Source organism: Gobio gobio (assembly GCF_949357685.1).
Source record: "Gobio gobio genome assembly, chromosome: 3".
In the NCBI taxonomy this organism is placed as follows: Eukaryota; Metazoa; Chordata; class Actinopteri; order Cypriniformes; family Gobionidae; genus Gobio; species Gobio gobio.
The window spans coordinates 52392662-52419161 of NC_137099.1; the positions used below are offsets into that span (position 1 = coordinate 52392662).

At 41.0% G+C, this 26500-nt stretch overlaps 1 protein-coding gene across 4 annotated transcripts in view; it reads right to left on the reverse strand.

The window, feature by feature from the left end:
• Positions 1-14655, reverse strand: part of npnta (nephronectin a) — a 69457-nt gene extending 54802 nt beyond the window's left edge. For all 4 annotated transcript variants that reach the window (XM_079812196.1, XM_079812194.1, XM_079812195.1 and 1 more), the window contains exon 1: positions 14335-14655. In XM_079812196.1, coding sequence (XP_079668322.1) covers positions 14335-14402 — 68 coding nt within the window. In that variant the 5' untranslated portion in view covers positions 14403-14655. The remainder of the gene's footprint in view (positions 1-14334) is intronic.
• Positions 14656-26500: the final 11845 nt, after the last annotated feature.

Genomic DNA, 26500 nt, shown 5'->3' on the forward strand with positions numbered 1-26500 from the left:
GTTTGCGTGTGCAGCGCGGCGAGGGAGAGGAGGAGACTCCAGAACGGCTCTAAAGACACAGCGCGCATGCTAAGAGGATTGAGTCCGGGCTCCTGCCTAGCTGTCACTCCGCTATATATCTCACCTGAAACACACATTTAATCACACACACACAGAGACTGGCCAAACTCACCATGTACCAACACAACCAAAAAACATCACTTCTGCCTTCAAACAGCAAAAATGCTGGGTACAGAATACGTCATATATCGTAATGGCTGCCAGGGGTGCGCATACATTTCTATCATCTTTTGAGTTTTTAAAAGTAAGAACACCGAATAAAATGAATAGGTTGTTCATTTATGTGGACTGCACACATAGCAAGAACATACGTACATATACATAACAACCCCATATACCCGTCTTTAGTTATTTCACTTGCATTTCCCCACAACAATACAAAGCTCTTTGCTATTTTCTTTCGGATGAAAATATCAAACTAAATGCATTGAGAACACAAAAGTCTGTATTTCTCAAAGTGCTTCAGTCTGAGTATGCTAATTGGTGAGCCTGCTTTTACCCACAGCATTGCATGTGGTGCTTTGTAATAATTACCATTTTATTCATAATTAGAATACTAAAAGATATCAAGTATAATATGAGTTGCAAACACATTTACGAGGAATATTATTTCATACATATTTATGAGGAACTCATTTGGCGTTTACTAAAGGGCTTTTGAACCCCTAGGTGTGCATATAAGAGTGAGAAAAAGCTAAAAAGGTGGGAACACTGCTATAAAGCAAGCAATTTTTGCTTCAGGTTTTACATTGGACATTAAGTGGTAACCCAATATTGTATCAAAAAACTGTTTATCATACAAAAATGATTAAAAAGATCTCCAAATCCTACTTTGAAATGCCCTGATATTAGCATAAACCATAGGATACACTACCATTCAAAAGTCTGGGGTTAGTAACATGTTTGTTTGTTTTTTTTTTTTAATAAATTCATACTTTTGTTGGGCAAGGATGCATTAAACTAATCAAAAGACATATAAAGTTCAAATAAAAGTTATTTTGAACTTTCTATTCATCAAAAAAATATTAAGCAGCACAAATGTTCTCAAAATTGATCATGAGAATTTTATCTTAAACACCAAATCAATATTAGAATGATTTCTGAAGGATCATGAGACACAATTTTTGTTTGATTGGAACCAAAACCTTTATGGCGCTTTTTCAAAACCTTTTTATTGAACTATTCTAACAATTGCCAATTACATGGTTTATTTTCATTTAGATGACTATGACCCTATCAGTAAATGTCTTAAAAATGAAAGATAGGGGTCATAATGCATACTAACATTCATTAAACATCCTCATGGTTGCTCTCCGTATAGGCGGAACACCAAATATGTTTCAGTTGGCTGTGATTTTGTCTTTTCACAAAATATTTGACTTTCAGGGAGGACAGATAAATGCTTGATGGAAAGCTTTTTAGGATATAAGACAACAGAGAACTGTTAGTGCTTACATAAACTGCAGTGCTTAAAGAGGACCTGTTTCAAAGTCTGGGTTTTGTTTTTGGCGTCTACTAGAATAGGTTTTCATGCTCGAATGTTCAAATAACACATTGTTTTTATGATATTTGACATTGTTGCAGCACCTCTCTTCCCAGTCTGTCAGTAACACTCTGTTTTGTTCCTGTCTCTATGATCAGTGTTGCCAGATTGGGTCGACAATTTCCAGCCCAAAAGCTCACCAAAACCCGACCACTCCAAGAAAAAACGCCCAAAGCTTTAACTGCCAAAATAATGTGATATAATTTTATTGCAAAACCAATCAAGGTTGATAAGTACCATTTTATCTCCTTAAAACATAATGTTGATGAAAACCAATTTCCCAGGAAAACGGATCAAGTGGAAACTGTCAAAACGGCAATCCCTCAGGAAAACACGTGCATCATTTTCAATGTCAACAGTAAGAATAAGCCAATTTAAGTGCAAAAAGTGCCCAATATAAGAGATCGGAAAAAGCGACGTAATTAACAGGCATTTCACACACGTTAATGCACACTCCACTGCCAAAATGTGTCATTAATTGCTACTGTACAATAATCCGCACAAAACAACAATGCGCTTATTTTTTTTTTACAATGGTTGCTAGTTGCAGATGTCCAGAGTGTGTATGAGGATGGACAGGAGTCATGGTTATATTTATAAAGAGTCTTCGAGTCACAGGTGTAATCCACGTTTGATAGAATCACTCTCCCACTCTTTACTGTAGAAACAACTACTGTATATTTACGCCACTTTGTCATAGCGATCACTTGAAAATACAGCTACGAGTTATCGCGCCTAAAACCTGGCTGTCAGTCATGAATGAGCACGTCTACCTGCTGATCGCTGATTGGCTGAAAGTATGTGCTCATCTGCGACGTCAACATATACACCAGCTGACTCTTCGTGGCCTGTGTGTGTCATAGTGACTGCTTTTATGGAGTACACGCACACTCTAAAAAATGCTGGGTTAAAAATAACCCAAGTTGGGTTGGAAATGGACTAACCCAGCAATTGGGGTGTTTTAACCCAGCGGTTGGGTTAAATGTTTGCTTAACCCTTAATCGCCCCTCAAGTAGGGTTTACGTTTGAGTCCCTTGGGGTCAGATAGACCCCAAACTTTTACAGAGCGATTGCATAAGGAAATATAATTTTTTTACATGGAAAACTATATATCATTTTTTTTATTTACTTCTCAACTATACATTTATGCTGTTTTTTTGTGGGTATTTGGTAGTTTTTTACCTATTTGCTGCACAAATACCTAACTATGTCATAAATTGGCTCATTAAAAATTATTTTTTAATGAAAAAATCACTTGAATGATGATCTTAAATAAATATAAATCGTTTTTGGACATTGCTCTATGTGTTAGGGATAGAATACCGCCATCTGTAGGTTTGTGGAAAAACTTTAGGAATTATAGTTAACGAGAAAGAGAGTGCAATGACCACATTATCCAATAGAGGTCCATAGGGAAGTTATGCAAAAGTTAAGCTGCCTTTCATCTTTCTTTTATTTGCCCTTTTCCCTCTCTTTCACATGATTGTTCCATGTTGCATTTGTGCTCTAGTATTTGTCCTTCATTTATGTATGGAATTTTTTCAGATTTATGCCAGTTTTGTTGATTTTATTTGCCAGTTTCTATAAAAATGCTCTCTGTTGCAGTGTGTGTTTGTGTCTGTGTGTGTGCGTGTGTGTATGAGACAGAAAGTTCGTTCCACTTTGTGTTTATGCTCTAGGACCAGATCTTGATATAAATGTAGACATTTTCAGATTTATACTGGATTTAGTTGATTTTTTTTTACAAAAAAAGTGAAAAAAGCATTTTTTACATTTTCCCATTCATTGCCAAAATCCAAAAAAATGCTCCAGACACCTGTGTTTGTGTGTGTGTGCGTGTGAGTGAACATGCTTGTTCCATATTGCATTTGTGCTCTAGTATTAGTACTTCATTTATGTATGAAAATCTTTCAGATTTATGCCAGTTTTGTTGATTTTATTTGCCAATTTCAATAAAAGTACTCTCTGTTGCAGTCACTAACGTGTGTGTGTGTGTGTGTGTGTGTGTGTGTGTGTGTGTGTGTGTGTGTGTGTGTGTGTGTGTGTGTGTGTGTATGAGATAGAAAGTTCGTTCTACTTTGTTTTTATGCTCTAGGACCAGACCTTGATATAAATGTGGAAATTTTCAGATTTATACTGGATTTAGTAAAAAATAATTGACAAAAAAAGTGATTTTTTTTTATTTTTTACACTTTCCCATTCATTTTCAATGTGGGGTCAATCTGACCCCGAGGGACTTAAACGGTAAAAATTTTTTACACACCCTTAGAACAACCAAATCAAGCCCAGATTTTTTGTGCATGTTTAGATAGATTATTTAGGAAAAGTCACAGAGTCTCATGGCCCTGAGATGAAGGGAACACTTTTAAAAAATGGAGGAAAAGTCCAGTGGGGTCAGCTGGACCCCAAGGGACGATTAAGGGTTAAAACAACCCAATTGATGGGTTAAAACAATCCTCGCTGGGTTAAAACAACCCAATTTCTGGGTTAGTCTATTTCAACCCAACTTGGGTTATTTTTAACCCAGCATTTTTTAGAGTGCACACTTGAGTTTTGTTTATTAAGCAATTAGACTATACAATATAGATTTTTGAAAACCGCCGAACTTACCGCAAACCAGCCCAAATTTTGTCCACCTGCCCAAACCCATTTTTACCCGCACAATCAAATTGTGTTAGCCCTTCCTTCTGAAAAGCACAATGTGTTCTGATTGGTCGGCTGGAGCAGTGTGTTGTGAAACTTGTGATTGGTCAACTTCTTTAAGTGGAAATGCCATGCCACTTACCATAACCGCTAGTTTCAACCATAGACTGTAAAAAAAATGGACGTAGACGTCCCCCATAGGATTCTGAAGAGCAGTTTTGAAGCGCAAAGTAGGGTCGAGCTGGCCGTTGCCATTATGTCAGCGCGTCATCGCGCATCACTCCCGGATAACAGAAAATGGGAAAAGAGGCGGGACGTGGGCGGAGCTGAGGTGAGGTGACGCGATGACTAACAGACAGCAGATAAATGGCTATCCACCTGTCACTCAAAGTGGCCACGACCTTAATTATGCAGAACTTTAAGGCTTTATATAATTTAAACAAATGAGTTATAAAAAAATTCACCCCCTCACAGTTGTCATGAAGGGCAAAATTAGCCGTATAGACCAAAACCACAATTTGTACCAGACTGTAAACGTGTTTTTCTGCTGTAAAGTTGGACATTTTAACATGGGGCTCAATGAGATTCTGCTCCCTTCAGGAGCCTGTCTCTAGTAGCCAGTCGATGAATTGCAGTTTAAGTCACTTCCGTATTGGCTTCAAGAGAAACTGCGGGAGGTTGCCGCTTGGTTTCAACACACTACTATCACAACTCAACCAGGCCCGCCCATTTATTTTCCGTTTGCCTTGGGCAGGAACTATAGCCTGGATGCCAGCCGAACTTAGCCCCGCCCACAATTTTTATTTGCTCGGGCAATTCGGTCTGGACTCGCTCCATAGAGGAGTAATTATGCCCGAACAGAAACTGTTCGGACCAATGAAATTGTCAGGGCGGGCTTTAGACGATGATGGACAGATGATCAGCAGTAACGTAATCATCCACGTCATCGAAGGCTCTTGGGTTGAATTTGCTCTTATCCTAAACGGAGAACTTGTTCGTATATGCATTCACCTTCACTATTTCTCTCAGAAATGATGATCGTGTTGGTAAGTACTCTGTGTATCCTTAAATTATTTTATTACTGGCAAAGATCGTTTACACTCATCTTTTTCTTGTAACGTTACTTAATCCAGCGTGCGTGCAGACAGGGTTTCCAAGTGTTTTTGCAATGTCGCGCACAATTGCTACTCAAAACTATAGCCCAAAACAATAACTTTCCGGGGGGTTCTCCGGAAAAAAATGGCGTTTGGTTGGCAAAATATGTTATTTTGGCAAGGTTGCCTGCTAAAATTTGCATTCCTGGGTTTATATAATCACATAATTGGGGTCGCTTCAACCCGCGGACATGGAGAAAAACACGGACTTGGTAACACAGGTCAGTTGAGTTCTGTTGACATTTGACAACTAACGTTACGCGTCGCTCCGTTGCTCTGATTGGTTGTGGGTCTATCCAATTGAGGTCTTTCCTGGCTCGGTTGAAACACGCCCCATAATCAAAGCTCAATGGAGCGGTACCAGACTCAAATTCTGACTAGAATTGAGTATGGCCACGCCAGGCTACAGGAACTATGTAAATGAGGAATATTGTGATGTGTTCATTCCCGGAAGAAAACTCAAGACTACAATGGAGGCGTTTCATGGAGTTCAGAAACAGTGTGCACTAATATAGAGAATAACTCCCGTCGGAGTCACTTTGTACCTTTGAAGACCTTTTTCATGCTCAAACAGCAACATTACACACTGAAGAAACATGTAAGAAAGCAAAATAGGCCCTCTTAAACAGAAAAGCAAGCAAGTAAGAAAGAAACTAATAGAGGGGGACAATGAGAGAAAGACAAATCTCTGCGTGTGCAGTGCTTGCCCCACCAGAGACAAGCGAATGCGTGCCAGTCAGCAATCTGCAAACTCTGGGCCCGATCCAAAGAGACACCAAACTGAGAGAGAGAAAGAGAGAGAGAGAGAGAGAGAGAAGCCGGCGCCACATTCACTGAGGTAACAAGGCTGTCACAACAAATCCCTCGTTCACCTGAGAAAGTGTCTTTCCTCACCTTGTTAAAGATGCAGCTATTACACACTTTCAATTTCCAGCTCAATCTTGCATTAGCGGATTACACAAACGACAAATATCTACATAATGCAATTCTGTCCCGTCTGCTCTAAGGAGGCAACCGGGTCACGAAAATTAGCCGTAGATGCCTTCATCTCGGCACACTGGTACATTTGAGTCATGAAAAATTCATGCAATTCACATTTGCTATTTGTCTGCGGCGGTCTGACACTATTCCTGCGGTTCTCTAGTGAGTCTGCACATGTATATGAATGATGACATGCGGCGGGGCTCGGGTGCAAGCGCAGGGGGGTTTAATTACAGCCCTTCACATTCCTCCGCCACCTCCACAGACTGCCAGACAATTAGACACGGGCCTTTGAAACATGCGCTTGAGAGTTGAGCTGTCTTCATTCGCCAGCCTCCATATAGAATATGTGCCTCTGGAGAATGACACAACGGTCAAGCAAAGTCCAGCGCTTAGCAGCAATCAGACGCAGCAGGTACAGGAAATAAATGCCCCATGGGGTGGAAGGGACGGGTCTGTGATTCTCCCACAGTTTCTGAGATGTTTATGGGCATTTGAAGACAATAGTGTTCAACGGATATGAGTTTTCCAACGGTCAGCGCAGTTATCTGACAGCAGTCTGGCTGAAAGGGGTGGAAATCTAGAAGTAGATTCAGAAAAATCCGAAAAGAGCATTTTATGTGCGGCCACGTTAGACTTTGTTCCATTCATATGCATGCAAACGTGGACGAGAGGAAATGCAGGCCAAAGTTTCAACTCTGACCTGTGAATAAAGAAGACAAATTTCACAGATTAAGCATTTGGCTCAGTAAAAAGAATGCACATTTCAAAGCTGCAAGGCTTACAGTGTTTCTTGAAAGTGGAGTAAACAATATGTTTTACACAGCTCGATTGTAGTCTTGTATTGTAGATTGTAGTTTTTTCTTCCGGGAACGAACACGTCACAATTTTCCTCATTTAAATCATTTCCGCCCAAGGCATTATGCAAACAAAAAGGGGTGAGGCCTGGTTGAGTCGCATTAGTCGCTGTTTTGTAAGGGGAGTGACATTTCCCAAACACACTCGAAGTTGTTGGCCAATCACAACACACTGCTCCAGCCGACCAATCAGAGCACATTGAGCTTTTCAAAAGGCTTACTGCGTTACTGACAGACTGAGAAGAGAGGAGCTGCAACAATGGAGAAAATGAGAAAAAAATATGTTTTTGAACGGATGGACAGACAGACAGACAGACAGACAGACAGACAGACAGACAGACAGACAGACAGACAGATAGATAGATAGATAGATAGATAGATAGATAGATAGATAGATAGATAGATAGATAGACAGACAGACAGACAGACAGACAGACAGACAGACAGACAGACAGACAGACAGACAGACAGACAGACAGACAGACAGACAGACATTGGCCAATGTTAGCTGACTCTAGGGATGTCACGGTACCAAAATTCCAGTAGTCGGTACCAATACCATACAAATTTTACGGTACTCTGTACCAATTTCGGTACCACAGCTAAATGTTTCTATTATTGTTTTATTTATTTAACTATTTTAAAAAATTAAACGTATTAAGTTTATTATTTATGATGATAATCATTATAAGTAAATAATACATAAACATTTAAAGGCTGTATGCTGTTTAAAAGTAAATATTGTTTATTGAAAAAGATCAAGTGAAAAATAATCAACCATCTAGGCATAATTATTATTATTAGTAGAGACGTATTATTATTACATAGAGACGTAGCTAAATCTACTGTAGGCTACAACAGTAGCCTAATATATTCTGTCAATTTCATTTTTTTAATACAGAACTTTTATTTTGACGGGTTGCCGTGAAGACCGTTGAGTGTCTGTGTTGATGATATGACAGGTTTCTCAAATGAAACGGTAAATTGTCATGAAGTGACGGTTTATGCGTTCGTGTCCTCATATAGTGACACACGGCAGAGACTAAAAAGACAGCGAGCAAGTGTCTCGCCTGTGTGATACTACAGAAATGCGGGTATCGTCACTTTTTATAATTTCAGGACCGACTTGGTACTGCAGTACCGGTAGTTGTGACATCCCTAGCTGACTCTGCTACTGCATGAGAGCAAAGTCAGGACTGGGGTCAAATTCTACTCCCTGAGACAACTCAGATGATGAAATCAATTGAAAGACCACAAAGAGTGCCAACCGGACATGTGGACATAATTTAAGCCCTTCTGAACGGGCCAGTAGGGTTCACCCCAAGTCTGAGCAAGAGAGTAACAAAGCACTGTTGACAAAATATACTGGAACAATTGGGGATTATACATTGTGCTCCAGTGAGTCATAGAAACCCACTGCTCAACAGTCCAAAACCCCATGTTGGTAGAGTTTAAAAAGTTGGACACTTTAATGAGTCTGTCTATAATTGATTACTCTTGTTATCATGTCAGCCAATGACAAGTTGGCGGTTTAGCATCGAGTCATCCCTCAGGTGTAGCACAAGCCATTAGACAGGAGCTTAACGGCCCCTGCTAAGGGCCTGGATATAATGAATGGGCCCCTCACAGTGCGCTCATCCACTATATTCTCTCTATGAATTTAGATCAGGGCGGTGAAGCAGGTTTATAAGCAAGGCAAATTGGCAAATAATGGCCCTGGTGACAAGCGAATTCCATCACGACTGAAATTAATAATGTACGCCAGCAGGTTAATGTACACGTTCATTACAGTGGGCAGCTCCCTCTCCTGAAATGCCAGCACAAGCCATGCCCCGAGGAAAGCGCATCAATATTGTGTCTGTGAGTTACACAAACATTAAGCTCATGATGTATGGGATGACACAGAGAAGTTAGAATGTATAGAAAGCAATGAATAACAGAGTCTTGACTAAATGAGTGCGCTAAGGTCATTTGGACAAATATAGATGACAAACAAATTTGCATTAGTTATTCATTATGTCTCCAAAAGAGTGCTGGTAATGTTGTACCGAAAGCCCGTTATTAATGTCCCCCTAACTGAGTATGGATGTGTTCATGAAACCGCATCATAGCGGTGCTCTGCCTCTGGGCAACTGGCAATGATAAATAAGGGGAAAACGAAGAAGCAAAAGAACCAAGCTTTGAATTTTAACACAAAAAAATACTTCTGCCAGTGAATACATTTCCAGTCCATTTGAAAGGACAGCTATTGGTCATCATGCCAAAAGGACAAAATGCTTCCCGGCAGAGCAGAAGATAAAAGACGCCGTAAAGATCACTGCAGGAGTTGTATTCACGAGTCCACACTTGGGTGGCCAGTGTGTCTCAGCGGAACACCCTGTGGGAACCGAGTGACTGTAACAGTGAATGGGAAGTGATGCATTCACAACAATGACGTAATTTGATGATGCATACTTAATACATGACGTAATTTGATGATGCGTAATTAATGCATGACGTATTTTGATGATGCATATTTAATACAGGATGTAATTTAATACTTAATACATAATGTAATTAGTTGACGCATACTTAATACAAGACGTAATTAGACGATGCATACTAATACATGCCATAGTTAGGCAATGTATACTTAATACATGACGTAATTAGGTGACGCATACTTAATACATGACGTAATTAGATGATGCTTCCTTAATACATGACGTAATTAGACAATGCATACTTAATACATGACGTAATTAGACAATGCATACTTAATAAATGACGTAATTAGACAATGCATACTTAATACATGACGTAATTAGACAATGCATACTTAATAAATGACGTAATTAGACAATGCATACTTAATACATTACGTAATTAGGTGATGCATACTTAACACATGACGTAATTAGGCGATGCATACTTAATACATGACGTAATTAGGTGACGCATACTTAATACATGACGTAATTAGACAATGCATACTTAATACATGACGTAATTAGACAATGCATACTTAATAAATGACGTAATTAGACAATGCATACTTATTAATACATGACGTAATTAGACAATTCATACTTAATAAATGACGTAATTAGACAATGCATATAATAAATTATGTAATTAGGCGATGCTTCCGTAATACATGACGTAATTAGACAATGCATACTTAATAAATGACGTAATTAGGCAATGCATACTTAATACATTACGTAATTAGGTGACGCATACTTAATACATGACGTAATTAGACAATACATACTTAATAAATTACGTAATTAGACAATGCATATAATAAATGATGTAATTAGGCGATGCAAACTTGACTAGAATGACGTAGTTAGGTGACGCATACTAATACATGATGTAGTTAGGCGGCGCTTAATACATGACGTAATTAGGAAATGCATACTTAATACATGAGGTAATTGGGCGATGCATACTTAATACATGACCTAATTAGGCGATGCATACTTAATACATGACCTAATTAGGCGATGCATACTTAATACATGACGTAGTTAGGTGACGCTTATTACATGACGTAATTAGGAAATGCATACTTAATACATGAGGTAATTGGGCGATGCATACTTAATACATGACCTAATTAGGCGATGCATACTTAATACATGACGTAGTTAGGTGACGCTTATTACATGACGTAATTAGGAAATGCATACTTAATACATGACGTAAGTAGGCGATGCATACTTAATACATGACGTAATTAGGAAATGCATACTTAATACATGACGTAATTAGACGATGCATACTTAATACATGACGTAATTAGGCGATGCATACTTAATACATGACGTAATTAGGAAATGCATACTTAATACATGACGTAATTAGGAAATGCATACTTATTACATGACGTAATTAGGCAATGCATACTTACCACATGACGTAATTAGGCGATGCATACTTAACACATGACATAATTAGGCGATGCATACTTAATACATGACGTAATTAGGCGATGCATACTTAACACATGACATAATTAGGCGATGCATACTTAATACATGACGTAATTAGGCGATGCATACTTAATACATGACAATTAGGAAATGCATACTTGTTACATGACGTAATTAGGCGATGCATACTTAATACATGACGTAATTAGGCGATGCATACTTAACACATGACGTAATTAGGCGATGCATACTTAACACATGACATAATTAGGAAATGCATACTTAATACATGACGTAATTAGGCGATGCATACTTAATACATGACGTAATTAGACATTGCATACTTAATACATGACGTAATTAGACATTGCATACTTAATACATGACGTAATTAGACAATGCACACTTAATACGACACAATTAGACGATGCATACTTAATACATAATGTAATTAGGTGACGCATACTTAATACAAGACGTAATTAGACGATGCATACTAATATTATTTTACCATTTTACCATTATTTTATTTCCAATTAAACCATGGAACTGATACGCAGAAGGTTGCTGGTTCGATCCCAGCGGTCACCACCAGTGTGTCCTTGAGCAAGGCACTTTACTCCATGTTGCTCCAGAGGGATTGTCCCTGTAATAAGGTCCCTGTAAGTCGCTTTGGATAAAAGTGTCTGCCAAATGCATAAATGTAAATGTAAATGTAATACATGCTATAGTTAGGCGATGCATACTTAATACATGACATAATTAGGCGATGCATACTTAATACATGACATAATTAGACGATGCATACTTAATACATTATGTAATTAGGTGACACATACTAATACATGACATAATTAGACGATGTTACTTAATACAAGACGTAATAAGACGATGCATACTAATACATGCCATAGTTAGGCGATACATACTTAATACATGATGTAGTTAGGCGACGCTTAATACATGACGTAATTAGGCAATGCATACTTAATACATGACATAATTAGGCAATGCTTAATACATGACATAGTTGCATAGATGCATAGTTAAATGACGAAGCAGCAAAGTTAATAAATTACGTTTGGAATGCAATTTGAAACCAATTTTATTATTTTCCATAATGTGTTGTATTTACCAAATACAAAATGTGTCCACACAAAAATTTAAATAATTTCTACAGTCATTTTTAAATCCTTTGCCACGGTACTTTGAACTTTTTTGCAATGAAAGTGAATGGGTCCAAAACAATGGACTTATTTAATTGTTTTAAAAAAAAATATTCAAGAAACAAATTCATTCAGGTTTGAAACATCATGATGACAGAGTTAAACTATCCCTTTAAAGGAGTAAAATTGTAGGGCAGGAATCAGTGACGAGCAAGATGTTAGACTTGATAATTCTTGTACATATTAGGACCAAGGATGTGCATTAGAAAAGTAAATAGGTTTGGATTTAGATTTCATGTTGACTTTAAATGATGCATATGGATTTAAATGGTATGTACTTTAGTGTGTATACATAATTTAATACATGAAGTATTTCAATTTCATATTTAATGAGTAGGCCTAATTAAACAAAACATACTTGAATGGGGTAATTAAGCATTACATAATAAATGATGTGATTCAGCAATGCATGCTCAATAAGGATGAGTCATACGCTGACATTGGCACTGTTTAAAAAGAAGTTTCTCCATGTCACAGGAGAGATCAATGAACCCCTCTAATACTGGCGCTAGAGTCATTCATTCTTGATTGCACATTTTGGATATGTTTCTTATTTTGCACATCTAATTCAAAGATCAATCTCAGTAGCAGAGGGATTCATGAACTGCACTGGGTGTGTCAGATTAGTGAGACCCCAATAATGTGCAGTCAGAGGGCCGGCAGGAACGGGCCGAGAAACTTTGCCCTAAGGTATACTGAGCCACTTCTACAAAAGCACATAGTTAATTTCAAGCATGGACATTCGATCCTCTTTAATCTCAATGAAGCTTTAAGCAGATTTGAATCTTTGGCACGTTTCTGTTCACCACATATTTCACATTACATGTTTGGGCACGAAACAACCGGGAGCGTGTTAGCTGACAGAAGGAGAATAAATGATTCTTAAATACAAGTTTTTTTTTTTCTTTCTTACAAACTGCCATTACAGTATTCAACACACACTGATACATTAAAGAATGAATGCTAGTATTTAGCATTTGTGAAGATCTTTAAGAGCAGCCGTAGACTGACACAAGTTCACAAGTTCACACAAGTTGATTGACAACACAGTAACAACACAAACTTTAAGCCTGTCCTAAACTGAACTGAACTTGAGGTAAACCTTTTAGGCTTTCAAAAGCTCATCTCACGAAAATTGTGACTTAAATCTTTAACATGTAAACAATGACTTTAGGTAACACTTACCTTCAGGTTACATATACCATAGTAATAACAGTAACGTATGCATGATTACATGCAATAACCCTCAACCAAACCCAAATCCTACCATAACCCTATAGTAAGTACATGTATGTAGTTAATAATTCTAAGTAGTGCTTAAATATATAATTACACTGTAACAATGACACCTTAATAAAGTGTAACCTTACTTTTTTACTGAATTAGATGTTGTTAACAGGCAACCCTGTCACACTACCACGTATATAAACATTTCTAAAGTACTACTAATGAAAAATAAATCTGTCATAATGGCATTGTTATACTTCCAGGATGCTGACTCCTTAAGCAGAAGTGTCATATTGATTTGTATCTCATTATTTTGTGAGGCTTGTTAGGGGATGATCTTGAACAGCCCTGCCATCACGATCTTTGTTGTTGTACAACTGCTTATACAAAACTGGACGTTTGAAGAATTATCAGCCTTAAATTCTCTTTCTACTAAACACCTTATTCTTTTGACCTTGACCACAAACCTAATGGCTAAATTAACTTTAAAAATGTCAACTTTTCAAGTCATATGTATTGTAATTAACATGAACATTTTCGTGAGATGATACAATACAATTCGCACTTACAGTTTACAACAAGACATTGCCTCATGTTTTTTTGTCTCATAGAATGTTTAAAATATTAAAGCAGTTCACTTTTTACTCTTACAACAAACTGTCTGCTCTACCAAAACTCTCTACATCAGACTGATACAGTCGTCCACACGTTTAATTGACGTCTCACCTGCCGTCGAAGTCCGCGCTCACTCCGAACCAGCAGGTCCAAATCAACACGAACTTTATGATCCACATCTCCGTGCTTGTACGGTGCGTATATCCTGGTCTCCGATGTTTAAATGGGAATGGTGGTGATGTTTAGATCCGTCGATTTTCAAAGCTTCGAAGCGGGTCGAGGAGAAGGCACTGAACTGCTGTTCATGCACGAAACACCGGCAACGTTTCTGTCTGCGCTCCGCTCCTCCGGTGGACAACCGTGGACTGGAGCACAGTCGGTGCGCTCAGCACTCTCTCTCTCTCTCTCTCTCTCTCTCTCTCTCTCTCTCTCTCTCTCTCTCTCTCTCTCTCTCTCTCTCTCTCTCTCTCTCTCTTTCTCTCTCTCTCTCTCTCTCCACGGGAGCACTGCGCCCAATAAGGAGAGACGGGAGCGCTTATTCTACAAACCCCAATAAACTCCATATAGTTAGCCTACATACACATAGGCTACATTATAGGCCATATATGTGTGTATGTGTAGCCTACATGTATATGTGACTGTGTGTGTGATATAATTTGGATCAAATGGATATATGTGTGGAAATGTTTATATATATATGGGTCATTCCTGGGATTCGGTAATATTTCAGTCCCCTAGATTTTTGAAAGTGGTGGTTCACCAAAATTAAATGTTAAAAGCTTTTCACAATACTTTGGTATGTCCTTTATAATGAATACAAATAATTATTGCATTTAAATAATTTTTATCATTAAAAAAAATCTTATTTATGTCTTACAGCAAGCATTTTGTCATGTCCCTGAGGTTCTTCGCTGAATTTGTACTTGGAAAATAATTAATAAAATATGCACAGTGTCTATAATTTTCAGCAATAATGCAAGTATTTATTTGTGTTCTTTGCTTTTGAAAAGAAAAAATGTTAAAAAATGCAAGATATTTGATAAAAAACAACTTATAAAGTTACGTCCCTCAGTCTGAACTCAACCCCGTCACGCCAACCATTCTCCGCCCATAATAATTTAGACTCCACCCATATGTGACATCATTCACAGGAAGTTGCATCATTCCGCTCTCTTTAACAGCATGGTGCAGAAGAAGGTGAGTGATATCACTCTTTTTATTAATTTTTTTAGGTGTTTTATAGCCAGGGAGGGTACTGTCAAGCTTAACAACTCAACCCCATCACATACATTTAAGATGGAAAATTATGACTTTTCAAAATTTTATTTTAATCCATAAAAATCTAAAATATACTTATTTAATTGGCTGCCATGTGGCCCACTCTTCTACACCACATTAAGAGCAGTGGCCATTTTGAGCAAAAAACTCAACCCCATCACACTCAACCCCGTCACATTTGTCATTGTTTCGGGGTTGTAAACTTTGTGACAGGGTTGAGTTATTCACTTAATTTAATCAATTATTTCAATTTAAAAATGTAATTTCAATAAATATATTATTACCAAAATCATAACAATATTTTTGTTATAGATAAAATATTTGATGTAATGTTTCCACTTAAACTTCAACGGGCATCCTAGTCAGAAATGGCACCCACATCAACAGCAGACAGGCAAAGGCAGTTTCGTGCACGCAGAGATGCTGACCCAGAAAAAAGCTGGGGCTGGATGCCATAGTGCAGACGTGGCCGAGGCTGCGTCTGTACGCTTTCCCCCGATCGCTCTCCTGTAGAGGGTCCGTCAACAAGGGGTCAGCCTGCTCTTGGTGGCACCTCGTTGGCCGACTCGAGTTTGGTTTTCGGACATCATAGCTCTGCTAGCGGGTCCCCCGTGGCAGGTCCCTCTCAGGAGGGATCTTCTATCTCAGGCGGGGGCCACTATATTTCACCCCCGGCCAGATATTTGGAACCTGTGTGTCTGGCCCCTGATACCTAGAGGCCGGCCTGTCGGCAGATGTGATTGAGACCTTGCTCAGCTCCAGGGCTCCGTCTGCAAGGAGACTTAAATGGAATGTTTTCTGCGTTTGGTGTAGAGAGCGTGAGGTGGACCCAGTTAAATGCCCGGTGGCTTCAGTGCTGGAGTTCCTCCAAAATCGCTTCTTTGCGGGTCTAACCCCGTCCACACTCAAGGTGTACGTTGCTGCCATTGGGGCTTTCCACACTCCTGTGAGTGATGGGCCTTTGGGTAGGCACCATCTGGTTGTACGGTTCCTCTGTGGGGCTCGGAGGATGAGGCCTGCGGCTCGTTCTGGCGGTGGTACTTGAAGGTTCGGCTGAGGCCCCCTTTGAGCCACTGGAGTCGGCTGAGGCAAAGAACCAGACCCTTAAGGTGGCCTTTATCCTGGCTATCACTTCTCTGAGGAGAGTGGGGGACCTCCAGGCCTTGGCGTTGACGCTGACTTGCCTGGAGTTTGCCCCTGGCAGAGTTAAGGCCATCTTGCATCCTAAGCCGGGCTACGTGCCCAAGATGCCATGTAGTGTGGCCAGGTCATTGGTTCTTCAGGCTTTCCATCCTCCACCTCATGTGACAGCGGAAGAAGGGAGACTTCACCTGCTCTGCCTGGTTAGAGCTCTTAAAATATATTTGGAGATGTCTGCGCAGTGGAGGAAATCAGAACAGCTGTTAGTGTGCTTTGGTTCACCCAAGAAAGGGCTGCCTGCTTCGACTCAGACAATCAGTAACTGGATTGTCCAGGCTATAGCCACGGCTTATCAGGTGCGCAATTTGCCTTCACCGATGGCCGTGAGGGCTCATTCCACCAGGGACATGGCCTCCTCAGTGGCCCTCCTTTCTGGAGTCCCGATGCAGGAGATCTGCGAGGCGGCTGGGTGGGCCACCCCGCACACTTTCATTAGATTTTACAGCTTTCATCTCCCTGCGACGCCCGGCGCTAGGATGCTCCAGTCCTAGTTGTGCCTGGTCTCCAGCTTCACACTAGGGCAGGCGTGACCCTCGGTGTGGCCTAGTGGGTACTCGTTCCCCGAATTCGTCGTTCCGACGCAGTGCGAGTTCCCTCGAAAGGGAACGGCTCGGGTTATTTCTATAACCCTTGTTCCCTGAGTCTCGTCGCCACACTTCGTCACGCCTGGAGCGCATGCTTCATCGCGATAAATGACATTACTATGCGCCGGCCCCCCTTATGTAGCTTCCGGGAATGCCGTCACATACTACGTCATGACGCAACATCAATCAGGATTGGAATAGTTTCATTCATACTTCAGACACGCTATTGCTAAGGGAGCGTCCCCAAATTCGTCGGAACGACGCAGTGCTCATTCCCTTTCTCAGGGAACAAGGGTTATAGTCATAACCCGAGCCGTTTTCTTTGTTTAAATTCTGACTGCAGTTCAGATAATAAAGTAAAAACTAAATATGACTGTCTTTATTACATGGTTGCCTAAAATTAAATAGTGTTTTGTTTGAGTCTCAAAGAGGGATTTTCGTATTAAACAAATACAAATTAAAAGTAGGCCAGTGTGTCCTTTCAACCCTGTTACAGTATTCAACCCCATCACAGCATTCTCAACCCTGTCACATTAATATTTTTGGAAAATAAAATAAGGAAGACAATTAAAAATTAAAGCATTTCTTGCTGATTACCACCCGACATGTTAAGGGCTAACACAGTAAAATTGTGGTTTTAGTGAAACATCTAAATTAATTTTTTCTTACTAAAATAAAGAGACCACGGACAAACAATTTGGTTATTTGTAACTTCCATCACATACAAATGTGAAAATGATCATAAATGTTACATTTGAAGTCATTGAATTGGTATGAGGGACACATGAGCAGTAGGTAGATGATGATTTTATAACAAGTTTTGTGTAAAATCCTGTTTAAACTAATTCAATTTTGTCCGTTACGGGGTTGAGAATAAAATGTGTACACGTCTGAAAAAAACTCAAAATAATAAAAAGTCTTTAATGCCTGAGATGGGAAAATATGATTTTTTGAAGGTTTGATATGTGCCTAATAATGTGGGGTATTTAGAAATGTAATCATATGTAGTTCAAAAATTAAAAAAGTACAAGTTGAAATATTACCGAATCCCAGGAATGACCCATATATATATATATATATATATATATATATATATATATATATATATATATATATATATATATATATATATATATAAGAAATCACTGGTAAAGGTTTTTGCAGACAGGAGGGCACCTTCGTTGTCATGTAAAACTGCTGGAAGGAAGATTTATGGTTCCAAGTCATCACTTGAGTTTCGGGTCTCAAGGAGTCGTGTGCAGGGTTACGTCTCATTTTTAGTTTCCCCATTGCTTTGGTTGGAGGGCATAAAGGTCTTTATGTTTCGTCTCGATTTTCATTGGGTAAACACTTAGAAATGCAAGTATGCCAGATGGTATCTATATCTGCTCCCATCTCAAATCAGTCATATTGAGTGGCATATTCATGCTCTAGGTGCTATATTCCAGAAAAAAATGACAAGGAAACAGCTCATATTGAGATATTGGAAAGTCACACTCAAAGTAAAACGGTGCATGACTTATTGGGCTATATGCAAGCTAAAGCGTCCCATTCCAATGTTCTGCTTAAATACTATTTTGTGAAACATACATACACACTTATCGGCCATTTATTAGGTACACCTGTTCAGCTGATCATTAATGCAAATATCTATTAAGCCAAATCACATGGCAGCAACTTGAATTTAGACATTTAGACATGGTCAAGATGATCTGCTAAAGTTCCAACTGAGCAGCAGAACGGGGAAGAAATGTGATTTAAGTGGCTTTGAACGTGGCATGGTTGTTGTTGTCAGACGGGCTGGTCTGAGTATTTCAGAAACGGCAGATTTTCACGCAAAACCATCTTTAGGGTTTACACGGTCCAAAAAATAGAAAATATCTAGTGAGCGGCAGTTCTGTGGGCGAAAATGCCTTGATGCCAGAGGTCAGAGGAGAATGACCAAACTGGTTTGAGCTGAAGCGAGGGCGACAGTAACTCAAATAACCACTGAGGTAGTAATAGGTCTGCAGAAGAGCATCTCTGAACACGTCAAACCTTGAAGCAGACGGGCTACAGCAGCAGAAGACACACCGGTGCAACTCCTGTCAGCTGAGAATAGGAAACAGAGGCTACAATTCGCACAGACTCACCAAAATTGGACAACAGAAGATTGGAAAAACGTTGCTTGGTCCGATGAGACTCAATATCTGCTGCAACATGTGAACAATTTGAATTGAATTGAATGGTCAGGTCAGCATTTGGCGTAAACAACATGAAAGCATGGATCCATCCTGCCTTGTATCAGCGGTTCAGGCTGCTGGTGGTGTAATGGTGTGGAGGACATTTTCTTGGCACACTTTGGACCTCTTAGTACCAAATGTGCATAATTTAAATGCCACAGCTTTCCTGAGTATTGTTTCTGACCATCTCCATTCCTTTATGACCACAGTGTACTCATCTTCTGATGGCTACTTCCAGCAGGATAACACACCATGTCACAAAGATCAAATCATCTCAAACATGACAGAGTTCACTAAACATAATATAAACAATAATATTATTGAGCTCTAAAATCTTATCACAGCACTGGTCATTTTTACCATCTTCTTCACTGTGAATCAAGAACACGATTATTATGACATGACGTATAATTCAATTGATGTAAAATTTATATGAATTCTTACCTGAATATTAGAGGCCCAGAACGGAAAATGTCAGACTTTATGTGATTTTCCTCTTCTCATGATGTAGTGGGAAAATGTGGGCTACATTCAGCTATGATGTAAATATACAGTAGATTTAGAATATGGTACAGCATTCTTTCAAGTTAATATGTTCAATTTTGGCAACTTTATAAGTTTGTTATCGTGCCAACGAGAAACATGCTTCATGTGTATTTTCAGTCCAGGTAAGCATGAACTACACGGTGACATCTCAAAGATATGTTAAGAAGAGACACGGTCACTATAAATTCATGGAGATACGTCCACAGCCTCTATGAATGGTGACACGGGAGAAAAACTCATTTTCAACCTCTTCAGAACTGGAGAGCCTGGTGCGCTTTCTGATTAGGTTTTGTCACAGATGAATTTAAGGCGGATTGCGGCTTGATTTGCTCATGAATTTTGAGGCCTGCCATAGGTGAAATTGCACATTGCTCTTCTGATATTTCCAAAGAAACAGACTTTCCTGTCTGTGAAGTAAAGAGGAAACAGGAGATACTGTGAAGGAAGCAATAGCACAGTCTGTACTTGTCATCTGAGAAGCTCTTTCAGCACCCTTGATGCATCTTTTCTACCTCTTGGGGCTTTGGCTACACAATCAGACTTTAATTAGCATTATAGAAAGCATGTCAAAAGTGACATTTTTACATTGTCTAGGGTGTTGCACAGACTAGTTGCTTTAAGGTTGCTAAGGTGTTGAGAGGGTTTTCAGTGCATTGCTATATGGTTGCTACCTGCTAGTGTTTTGAGTGGTTGCTTACTGGCCCAAGTCAAATGCACCCCAAGTTTCTATGATATTCTGATGGGCCCCCTTTTAAACTCAAGCTGAAAGGGCTTTTTTCCACCCCTTGTATTGTACCGTCATGTGAAATTCATAAGCACACCTCTCCTCAACACCTCAAGCTCCACAAGAGTGCGACAGTCGGGTTTCGGAAGTAAAAAAGCCATTCATTATTCTTTATAAGAAAAAATATTTTTAACAGTAACAAACTTTTAAAGACAGACCAACTATGAATTCAGAGGCTGTTAATCGATGGTATATGCTACTGCTGAAGCCATCAATCCACATTATTTAAACTTTTTTTTTTTTTTTAAATAAGCACATTTAATAGTTACATTCTTGGTGAAAAAACTACATTACCCATGATGCAGTACAGAAAACTCCACCAATCAGACCAAATCGCAACAAAAGAGTTGCAAAGAATGGCCACTTTCACGAATGACGTAAATCATAAATGATGTAAACGTAACTCGCTATGCTGTCAAAATAGTTATTTATACAGGACTTGCTACTGCCAATACATACACGACACGCTGCTGTGAGAAAGTAAAACATGCTGCTGCTGTACAATATAGCGTACATAAATGACCCATAGCACATCTATACAGGTGGAGCTGACAAAGGTGGAGGCTTTCTAAAAAAGCTCATTGCCTACTGATACAACAAGAACCAATCAGCTGTGCTCTATAGAGAATGATTTGATTCCAAGCAGATTGAGAAATAAACAAAAACTATAAAAACTCAATCAGCTGAACAAAATATCTTAAATTGGGAGACATGACCTTACTCAGTTAAATGAGTTAAGTGAACTATGTTTAAAAGTTGAGTAAACTCAAAAAAGCTGTGCAGCAAGTTGCCTTGCAATTAAGTTATGTCAACCTTTTTTTTTTTTTTTACAGTGTAGAGATGGTTCTCACTGCAGAACACGAGATCCAGGGGGCGAGGTTGGATCCAGATCCAACTCCTCCCATTTTACATATCCTAAACCTACCTGTCTCAGCCCCCTGGATCTGGATCCAACCCCTTCCACTTTACATATCCCTAAAACTACCTGTCTTCACCCCCTGATTCTGGATCCAACCCCTCCCACTTTACATATCCCTAAAGGCTTGTTCGACTTCACCCAGCGATGCGCAGACCGATCGGCGGCTGACTTGAAGCAGTGCATGCCGGTTAGAAATTTTGTCCGACTTGAGACAGCGCCGACGCCACGTGACAGTGACGTATGTCAACAAAGTGCCGCGAGAGCGATTCGAGAGCAGCCGGCGAATACAGCCGGTGCAGTTTCTCCAAAGCAGCTGCTCGAGGCTGCACGGACTCTGATGACGACACAGCCGTTCCACGATTGGCCAGATTCACCGCATGACAGCGATCACGTGTGTTTCGTGTTTATTCTAAAACCTTCATCTCCACTAATGCGCACAAATTTGTTTTTTATAACAGTAAAACCTCCTTTCATGTAGTCGCGATGTTATATTGTCATGTTTATCAAAATAAAACTGATTAAAAACATAGACCCCACTTCATTGATAGTGTAGGCTTACATGTTGAACTTTATTCTTGTACAAACACACGCTGTATTAAGCAGTACATGAAGTATTACATGACAATAATGTCTCTGAAACATCTGTGTATTGCCAAATATTGCATTTATTTCACTTCAGCTGATAAAGTATGCAAACACAGCGCAAGCGTCACTGCGGGAAGCAGAAAGTGTCCGACTTCACGTCTGTGTTTGCAGCTCCTCCCCGCCTGCACGCGGCTACTCTCGTTGATCAGTTGCATCCGGCCGCAGCCGATGTCGAACACAGCTTAAACCTACCCATCTCAGCCCCCTGGATCTGGATCCAACCCCTTCCACTTTACATATCCCTAAGCCTACCCGTCTCAGCCCCCTGGATCTGGATCCAACCCCTCCCACTTTACATATCCCTAAACCTACCTGTCTCAGCCCCCTGGATCTGGATCCAAACCTTTCCACTTTACATATCCCTAAAACTACCCGTCTTCACCCCCTGGATCTGGATCCAACCCCTCCCACTTTACATATTCCTAAACCTACCCATCTCCACCCCCTGGATCTGGATCCAACCCCTCCCACTTTACATATCCCCAAACCTACCCGTCTCAGCCCCCTGGATCTGGATCCAACCCCTCCCACTTTACATATCCCTAAAATTACCCGTCTTCACCCCCTGGATCTGGATCCAATCCCTCCCACTTTACATATCCCTAAAGGTGTGTTCGACATCGGCTGCGGCTGGATGCAACTGATCGGCGAGAGTAACCGCGTGGAGGTTGGGGAGGAGCTGCAAACACAGACGTGAAGTCGGACACTTTCTGCTTCCCGCAGTGACGCTCGCGCTGTGTTTGCACACTTTATCAGCTGAAGTGAAATAAATGCAATATTTGGCAATACACAGATGTTTCAGAGACATTATTGTCATGTAATACTTTATGCACTGCTTAATACAGCGTGTGTTTGTACAAGAATAAAGTTCAACATGTAAGCCTACACTATCAATGAAGTGGGGTCTATGTTTTTAATCAGTTATATTTTGATAAACATGACAATATAACATCGCGACTACATGAAAGGAGGTTTTACTTTTATAAAAAAACGATTTGTGCGCATTAGTGGAGCTGAAGGTTTTAGAAAAAATACGAAACACACGTGATCGCTGTCATGCGGTGAATCTGGCCAATCGTGGAACAGCTGTGTCATCATCAGAGTCCGTGCAGCCTCGAGCAGTCGCTCTCGAGAAACTGCACCGGCTGTATTCGCCGGCTGCTTTCGAATCGCTCTCGCGGCACTTTGTTGACATACGTCACTGTCACGTGGCGTCGGCGCTGCCTCAAGTCGGACAACATTTCTAACTGGCATGCACTGCTTCAAGTCAGCCGTCGATCGGTCTGCGCATCGCTGGGTGAAGTCGAACAAGCCTTAAGCCTACCCATCTCCACCCCCTGGATCTGGATCCAACCCCTCCCACTTTACATATCCCCAAACCTACCTGTCTCAGCCCCCAGGATCTGGATCCAACCCCTCCCACTTTACATTTCCATAAACCTACCCGTCTCAGCCCCCTGGATCTGGATCCAACCCCTCCCACTTTACATATCCCTAAAACTACCCGTCTTCACCCCCTGAATCTGGATCCAACCCCTCCCACTTTACATATCCCTAAACCTACCCATCTCCACCCCCTGGATCTGGATCCAACCCCTCCCACTTTACATATCCCCAAACCTACCTGTCTCAGCCCCCAGGATCTGGATCCAACCCCTCCCACTTTACATATCCCTAAAACTACCCGTCTTCACACCCTGAATCTGGATCCAACCCCTCCCACTTTACATTTCCATAAACCTACCTGTCTCAGCTCCCTGGATCTGGATCCAACCCCTCCCACTTTACATATCCCTAAACCTACCCGTCTCAGCCCCCTGGATCTGGATCCAACCCCTCCCACTTTACATATCCCTAAAACTACCCGTCTTCACCCCCTGAATCTGGATCCAACCCCTCCCACTTTACATATCCCTAAACCTACCCGTCTCAGCCCCCTGGATCTGGATCCAACCCCTCCCACTTTACATATCCCTAAGCCTACCCGTCTCAGCCCCCTGGATCTGGATCCAACCCCTCCCACTTTACATATCCCTAAACCTACCCGTCTCAGCCCCCTAGATCTGGATCCAACCCCTCCCACTTTACATATCTCTATAAAACTACCCGTCTTCACCCCCTGTATCTGGATCCAACCCATCCCACTTTACATATCCCTAAAACTACCCGTCTCCACCCCCTGGATCAGGATCCAACCCCTCCCACTTTACATATCCCTAAAACTAGCTGTCTCAGTCCCCTGGATCTGGATCCAACCCCTCCCACTTTACATATCCCTAAAACTACCCGTCTCAGTCTCCTGGATCAGGATCCAACCCCTCCCACTTTACATATCCCTAAAACTAGCTGTCTCAGTCCCCTGGATCTGGATCCAACCCCTTCCATTTTACATATCCCTAAGCCTACCCATCTCAGTCCCCTGGATCTGGATCCAACCCCTTCCATTTTACATATCCCTAAGCCTACCCATCTCAGTCCCCTGGATCTGGATCCAACCCCTCCCACTTTACATATCCCCAAACCTACCTGTCTCAGCCCCCAGGATCTGGATCCAACCCCTCCCACTTTACATATCCCTAAAACTACCCGTCTTCACACCCTGAATCTGGATCCAACCCCTCCCACTTTACATATCCATAAACCTACCTGTCTCAGCTCCCTGGATCTGGATCCAACCCCTCCCACTTTACATATCCCTAAAACTACCCGTCTTCACCCCCTGAATCTGGATCCAACCCCTCCCACTTTACATATCCCTAAAACTACCCGTCTCCACCCCCTGGATCTGGATCCAACCCCTCCCACTTTACATATCTCTATAAAACTACCCGTCTTCACCCCCTGGATCTGGATCCAACCCATCCCACTTTACATATCCCTAAAACTACTCGTCTCCACCCCCTGGATCAGGATCCAACCCCTCCCATTTTACATATCCCTAAAACTACCCGTCTCAGTCCCCTGGATCAGGATCCAACCCCTCCCACTTTACATATCCCTAAAACTAGCTGTCTCAGTCCCCTGGATCTGGATCCAACCCCTCCCACTTTACATATCCCTAAAACTACCCATCTCCACCCCCTGGATCAGGATCCAACCCCTCCCACTTTACATATCCCTAAAACTAGCCGTCTCAGTCCCCTGGATCTGGATCCAACCCCTCCCACTTTACATATCCCTAAGCCTACCCATCTCCAACCCCTCCCACTTTATATATCCCTAAGCCTACCCGTCTTCACCCCCTGGATCTGGATCCAACCCCTCCCACTTTACATATTCCTAAACCTACCAATCTCCACCCCCTGGATCTGGATCCAACCCCTCCCACTTTACATATCCCCAAACCTACCCGTCTCAGCCTCCTGGATCTGGATCCAACCCCTCCCACTTTACATATCCCTAGGCTTGTTCGACTTCACCCAGCGATGCGCAGACCGATCGACGGCTGACTTGAAGCAGTGCATGCCGGTTAGAAATTTTGTCCGACTTGAGGCAGCGCCGACGCCACGTGACAGTGACGTATGTCAACAAAGTGCCACGAGAGCGATTCGAGAGCAGCCGGCGAATACAGCCGGTGCAGTTTCTCCAAAGCAGCTGCTCGAGGCTGCACGGACTCTGATGACGACACAGCCGTTCCACGATTGGCCAGATTCACCGCATGACAGCGATCACGTGTGTTTCGTGTTTATTCTAAAACCTTCATCTCCACTAATGCGCACAAATCTGTTTTTTATAACAGTAAAACCTCCTTTCATGTAGTCGCGATGTTATATTGTCATGTTTATCAAAATATAACTGATTAAAAACATAGACCCCACTTCATTGATAGTGTAGGCTTATATGTTGAACTTTATTCTTGTACAAACACACGCTGTATTAAGCAGTACATGAAGTATTACATGACAATAATGTCTCTGAAACATCTGTGTATTGCCAAATATTGCATTTATTTCACTTCAGCTGATAAAGTGTGCAAACACAGCACGAGCGTCACTGCGGGAAGCAGAAAGTGTCCGACTTCACGTCTGTGTTTGCAGCTCCTCCCCAACCTCCACGCGGTTACTCTCGTTGATCAGTTGCATCCAGCCGCAGCCGATGT